General features: G+C 36.8%; 1 protein-coding gene across 1 annotated transcript; it reads right to left on the reverse strand.

The window, feature by feature from the left end:
• Positions 1–4,022: 4,022 nt before the first annotated feature.
• On the reverse strand, positions 4,023–4,860 carry LOC107736828 (large neutral amino acids transporter small subunit 4-like; the record flags this gene model as incomplete). Its single annotated transcript, XM_016548176.1, has 3 exons — positions 4,454–4,860; positions 4,289–4,344; positions 4,023–4,198 (listed from the first exon to the last, which is right to left on the reverse strand). Coding segments are annotated over exons 1-3 (537 nt in total), but the record flags the coding sequence as incomplete, so codon positions are not given.
• Positions 4,861–7,347: the final 2,487 nt, after the last annotated feature.

The following is a 7,347-nucleotide window of genomic DNA, read 5'->3' on the forward strand; positions in this document are numbered from 1 at the left end:
AGCACTAATTCCGAGTATGGGTCACCATACTTGGCCACCTGTCACTTCATTTTTAAATAAATAGTACATAATTTCTTATCTGATGCCACCAATGAGGCATGTACATTAAATTCACTAACATTCAAATACTTTTAAAGACATTTATAATGTTACAAAAAAACTATTTCTTTTGAACTTTCTATTCAACATTGATAAAAATAAGTTAATAATATACAAATTAATTTTAATAATAAAATTTAAAAAAATTTCAACATAGATAATAAAATTGCTACAAATGGCAATATTATTTAGCAATGGTTTGTATTTTATATCAATAACATTTTTTTATTCAGCAAGGACATATTAGTGTCCTTGATGTGACATTAAAGACCTTAAAGACATTTATGATGTTACAAAAACAAAAAAAATATTTCAAACAAATACTGTTCTTTTGAACTTTCTATTCAACATTGATAATAATAAGTTTTAATAATATACATATTTATTTTAATAATAAAATGTTGATAGAAATTATCAACACTTTCAACATAGATAATATTAGCTATATAATCATATCAATTTATTATATATAATAATACTACTAAAACTGGTTGGCCCTGGTGCATTTAGATGACTAATTATAAAATAAAAAACATTCACACCTCATTTTAAGCCAGAGCCCAATGGGCATATGGCAAAACACCAGTGTGAACAACATGAAGAGCGTGTCTCTGATAACGATGGCATGAGTGTTTTTTAATCAAATGTTTTCTGGAGTCTAAACGCCATCCTAAGCCATTTTTCTATTCTCATCTTCACATGACTCAGCATCCTAAAAGAAATGGGTTATAAATGGATTGAAGGCAGAAATGAAGAAAAAACAGCATTAGTGCATCAGAAAGTGAGAGACAGAGCTAAGATACAGAGGAACAGGATATCCCCAATGAAATTTTATAGCTTGCTATTTTATATTTGTTTCCTAAGAAGATGTAATATGAGTATGGCATACTGTACAATAAGAGTAAAGAGCTATAAAAATGAACATGGATTAAATACTCAGAAGAATTTACTGGTTGCTAGAGTGTTCTGGGTTGTAAAAAATAAACGTTCTTTAACACTGCCTTGTTTTTCACTGTAAAAATATGATAACATTTTTAAAATGAGAGAAATTGACTTAAAACATTAAATTGTGTAAGACAATAAGATGTTTCAGATAATATACCTATATTTATTTTAACCCATTGGTCAACGGATTTCAATGGTTTTAAGAGCAAAACAACCAACATCTGAGGTTGTGTTGGGAAAGACTTGATATGATTGCTTGTCACAGAGCCAGTGGGAAGGCAGATAGTGATAGACAGAGAGCTAAATCGAGAGCTGGACGAATGGACAGATGAAGGATTGAGGGCAGACAGTGAATCAGGTGGCTGGGACACTGCTGCCGGCGGAGGGGGTTGGGGACAGCCCCGCCATTAAACAGAAAGCTGAGTCAGTGCACTGGGAAAACATCAGAGGTGTGCTGGGAGGAAACACAAGCTCTGCTGCACTCTGCTGCAGCTGGGTTATTAACTGCTGAGTGAGCAAACACAGAGAGACAGATAGAGAGACATAAAAGTGAGGAAAAAAGAGGAAGAAGGGTAAATTGACAGCTTCACCGAACCTCTTAGGGTTTGTCTTCAGAATGTGAAGATGGCTTAGAATACAACGTTCAGAAAACATTCTCTTCTGCAGTTCAATAAACTAGATTAAGTGTGAGCAGTACTTGCCTGCGAAAAACTCACCGCCATGATTCTAGAGCGTTTCGGCTGATTGCCGGACAAATATTATGTTGCTACGGTGCTACAATTATCGTGGCCTAAAAAATTCACGATAACGATATATCGTGATATCTACAGAAATCTTGAAAAAATAAAATAATAATAAATAAATCAAGTTATCAGTTAAATTAATCTTTTTTTGACCAATGAATCACACCATTGCATACAAAAGGAACAATTACACTAAACAGAAGAGACAAAAACGCTAACGTTTTTAGCTTAGCACAGTGTAAAAGTAAGACAATTTATGAGAATAAGTACATATTTTTACTCCAAACTTGTGAATATAATAACTTCTATGAACGGATACTTATTTTATAGTATTCTATACAGTGATAAAGGGTGTGTCGATTAGCATTGCAATATAAATATACATTATCCATATAAAAATACCTGAGATGGCTTTAAGAACATAGATAAAAAATATAATGTTGTAATCATGTGTTTATTCTCATCATGTTTCATAATACAAAACATTTCTTTCTGCATTTTATTCAGCTACAGCGGGGACAGCTGGAAAGTTATTCGTTTTATTACTCCTATGAGTCTCACTTGTAGACTTTCTGCACGAGGGTGCCCTCCGGTGTCGAGTATGAATGAAACAAATCACAAGTGAGAGTTTAATGCTCCATAATGGTGCTGTCGCTGGCTTATTATGTGTCATATTATCGTATGTATACTATTCATTTTCAAATATCGCCAATATCGGTATATTGCGACACCACTAATTAATAGATAACGATATTTCATTATTTATGAATTTCATTATTTATGATATTTTTTCATTATTTATTATGATATCACGATTATCGTCAATACCAGTATATTGTACAAGGGTTGTGGGTAGTTGCCAAAGCTCTGATCTAGTCGGTTGCCAAGTCATTGCTCGGAAAAATTGCTGAGAAAGATAACACATAAAAAGCTGAGGTATCATTCATGTCTGTAACAAAAATGGTGCAGGAGGAGTTACGTGCTGAAGTTTAGATGTGTGTTTAAATGCATAACCCAACGTATGAGCAACAGCCTTAGCAAGTATCCTTAATAAATCTAAAAATGGTAACAATAATGAAGCTATTAAGAGATACACCCAAACAACAGATGTCAGACAGTCAGAACTATACTGTGAACCCCAGGTTCTAACCTCTCGCCACAACAACCAGCAGTGCAAAACACACAGTATACAGAACAGCTGGGAAAAGGTTATAAGAGCACAACAGCTGAGATAACAGTCTGTACTGTTCCACTATGCACTCATGCATGCCAGTTCACTCACTCTGTGTGTGTGTTTTTCTCTGTGTGTATGTAACAGATGGAGGGTTGCCTGGACAGGCAGAGGCATGGTGCAAATGTTGAGAAAGAACCCGGGACAGAACATCAACAACACTGGCAACGGCTGTGCCTTCAGCTATGAACTCTCGAGACCCTGGTGAGGGTTTCTATGACTTCAGATCAGCGTGCAGAAACAAGAGACAACCACCTTTCAGCTGGCAATGAGCACACCTTCCTGTTTACTTCAACTCAGTCTGCTCTCTTTACATCTCCTGGTGATGTTTCGCAATATGAACCCAATGCATCGCAGATGTTACACTAAACATATGACTAGATAAAGAGACACAACAGCTCTGAATGACCTTGCTGTCTACTTCAGCTTTATTCTAAGGCAGCATACTAAACAGAACTTCATAAGTGACTATGCTCTATAGATTTCAAACAGACTGATCCGTGTAACGATGGACATTTTCTAGAGGTTACATGGTTATATCAGCAGGTGGCAGCAAGTAACTTTCTTTATGAGTGAGTCATTGATTCATTCATGAAGTGACTGTCTGGATTTGAAATGTCACACTACATACTATTCTTACTATTTCTCCCATATTTTTATATGGCAGAAATAGAATAGTATGCTATTTTGAATTCAGCCACTGTCTTTAAGAGTGAGTCATTGAATCATTTACTCCACTAATTTGCTCAAAACACTGATTCATTCAGAAGGCTAATGTGCTTTGGGTGATTGCTAGGTTATTGCTATAGCATTGCCATGTGGTTGTTTGGCTATTCTACATGGATGTTATGCCATTGCTAAGTGGTTTCTATGGTGTTGATCAAAAACAATTTCAAATCACAGTCAATATCAGGTCATTTCTAGGATGCTGGAAATCCAGCTATAAAAAGAGTCTCTTTAAGGATGAATAAATGATGATGCAGCAATGTTTGGGAGCAGGAAACAGTGGCATGAGGGCAGTTTGCGAGACTGCGCCATGGCCTTTGTGCAAAAGACTGCAGAGGACACCCATGAAGACCCACAAATATGACATGAGCACTTACTGTGAGCGAGGTGAAGGTCATGCACATTCCTCCAAATCCATTCAGCGCCAGGGCAAAGAAGATCAGGATGGAAAGATCTGTGAAAGAAACAGACAAAGGAGGTCAAAGAGAGCAGAGACAGACAGGTAATAACAGAATGGTGGTCTTAGGTGGATTTGCATACATACTTCTAGGGTCACTTGCTCCATATGCAATCAGGATGCAGGAGAGGGCAAACGAGGCACTAGGAAAAGATTATATATGATTATATATGTAAATGTATGTATGATATCTTTATATATATACATTGAATATTTTTCACCATATAAATGTAATGCATTTTTCTCCTATACCTGCCGAGCAGCCTTAATTTGCGCGGCCCGTATTTGTCCATGATGATGCCGAGGGGCAGAGTGATGGCACTGAGGAGGAAGGAGCCAATGGTGAAGGCCAGGTTCAGCATCTCGTCTTGATCTTTGCAGATGGGCCAGCCATTCATCTGAAGATTATCCTCCTCCTCACCTCTTGGGACTACTGTCGTATCATTTTCATTCTCAGATACGTTCTGCCCTGTACCGTTACCTGGAGAATTGGAGAGGGCAAGACAGAATGAACCCAAACGGAGCAATCTAATCACCAAACCAGCACTAACCAACATGGACCAGTGTGTAAATTCATGCTGGTAGGGTAGTCAGCAGTCACACACTCACATATAAACTCCATGGACTAATTGGAACCCTGACTTCTAGGAAACCATTTATGACACTCTGGGAAGTAAAACAGGAAACGCCTTTGTGGGATATAGCGGCCACCATCGCGCCCACCTCCCAAAGCCGCCAGGATGCTGGGCAAAGGGTCAAATAAACAAGCTGCTATACACAATAAACAACTAGCAGAAATAGCATGAGAGTATATCTGAACCCCCATTGGAGCTCAGTCTCCTAAAACCAACACCTTCCCACAACCACTAAGGCATGAACACCTTGACTAACATTTAACCCTGTTGTTTCACCCAGGCTTCCCTGGTTGTTTTGACTAGGGATAATCCTACTTTGGCTGGGCAACAAGTCTCCTACTTGGTTCTTGAAGATTCAAGAACACGGTTTATCCATGTGTTATCTAAACGCAAACAGCCTTGAATATGTTCTGGAATAACTTGTTCTGAGAAGGACAGATGGGGGATGGGGCTGTTTGCAGCATATGGAGGAAGCAGTTATTAACGTAACAGGGTGGGCAAGAGACAGAGAGCCTTTGTGTGAGGGATTTTTGTTCAAATGTGATCAGTAAACAAACAAATGAGCTGTGTTTGTGGAGCAGAGATGACCTGAGCAGGTGACTGAAGATGAGAAGAATTGGGTTAAAGCTCACTGATTGGTTTTTAGAGGACACATATCTGCTCAGCTTTAGATGTTTTGCTGAGTAATAAAGGAGGAGCTGCCTTAAGTCAATACACACCCGTTTCAATAGCTGCTGCAGTTAGCAGTTACAGACTGACACAAAAGTAGCGTGTTTTTACTCGTTTTCACGAAATTACTGAATAAAAAAGGTTGTTCTCTATTAAGACTACAATTTGAGCCACATTTAATCTCAAATTCAAAAGGAAATTAAATTTTACAAAATTGAATGGATAAATAAATGAAGACTATTTTGAGACTACGATTTTTTGGCTTGTTACATTATTATTATTTTTTATAACAATGAATGGGATAAATGAATCGCACATGAAATTATAAATAAAATTCTATTTATATTATGTTACACCACCTTTCAAAAGTCTGGGGTCAAGATTTTTTTATATTTGATACATTTATATATATGATACATTTAGGGCACATTAAATTAATCAAATGTGACAGTAAAGACATTTATAATATTACAAAAAATTTATATTTCAATGCTGTTCTTTTGAGCTTTCTATTCACCAAAGAATCCTGAAAAAAATCACAGTTTCAACAAAGATATTAAAAAACAACTGATTTTAAATTCAATATTTATTGTTTGTTTGTTTGTTTGTTTGTTTGAGTACCAAATCAGCATTTTAGAATGATGTCTGAAATAATTTCTGGAAATTATTATAAATAATTAATTAATTATAAATTGTAAAAAATATTTCACAAAATTACCAATCAAATCATTTTTGATTAGCATAAGAGTCTTCTCTCAAAAACATTTTTAAAAATCTTACCGACATCAAACTTTTGAACTGTAGTGTACACTTTTTCATAAATAAAATATCAATTTAAAAATACATAAAATTGTATAAATATTTTACAAAAAGACCTAAAACAGGCTCCATTTTCTTTATGCAAAATATTTCTTCCTTTGCTTTTTGGGTGAAATATGACTTGCAGATATTCTTGACAGGTTTTGTTGGATTCACTTTTTAGGTCTGTTCAGATGGGCGAGGAGCTCTATTTCAGATGTTTCAGAAGCCATTGTTCCATTAGATCTAATCAGCAAAAAACAGAGACAGCCAGGCCTGATGTTCCACTTGCTTTGATATGGAGAAGTGAGAGAAGAACAGAAAGAGAATTCAACACGAATCTGAAGCACAAAAAACGTCATGAACTCAGACTCGGTCAGATGTGCTATGCCAAAGCATTTAGCCAGACAAGCATTTTCCTGGTCAGTGTTTCCTCACGCCTGCTGATTAAAGAGAACCAACCAGCTGATAACAATGCGGTGGAAAGCTGAGTCCAAGGAAAATAAGTAGGTGAGGAAATGGCAAGATAATCTCATATTTACATTGAGCAAACGCTTGAGCCACATTTACTTCCTTGTGTCATCAGACATGTTACGCCTGGTGTCTGGAATCTCTGAACTAGATGCTGACAACAGTTGAAATGAAAGAGAGAAGGGACGTGTGAATGTACAGGATTGCAGTATGCACTGATATCGGTGTCCTCCACCCTCAATATCCCATCAATAAAACTGACAAAATGGTGTTGAGCTAGCTATTACTAAATGTTAGCTAACAGCAAGGAGATCTGAGGAGGAGAAATGCCAGGTTCTTGTATTTGAGCCTCACACTTCACATCGCAGTGTGAACCACAAACTCTCAAACACCAGATAAGTGAAGAACGCCGGCCAGACGTGCACTTTATATCATGGCGATGGTGTTTAGCCATTGTGCTAATGGGTCATAAGATATCAGAGTAGCCAGGCTGTTTCTTCCAAATTGTGGAAATTAGTTTTCACCAAGGCGTGTTAAATCGTTTAAGAGGCAGATTTCATAGTGGAAAAATAA

This window comes from Sinocyclocheilus rhinocerous, unplaced genomic scaffold (genome assembly GCF_001515625.1).
Source record: "Sinocyclocheilus rhinocerous isolate Xijiao unplaced genomic scaffold, SAMN03320098_v1.1 C37019839, whole genome shotgun sequence".
NCBI lineage: Eukaryota > Metazoa > Chordata > Actinopteri > Cypriniformes > Cyprinidae > Sinocyclocheilus > Sinocyclocheilus rhinocerous.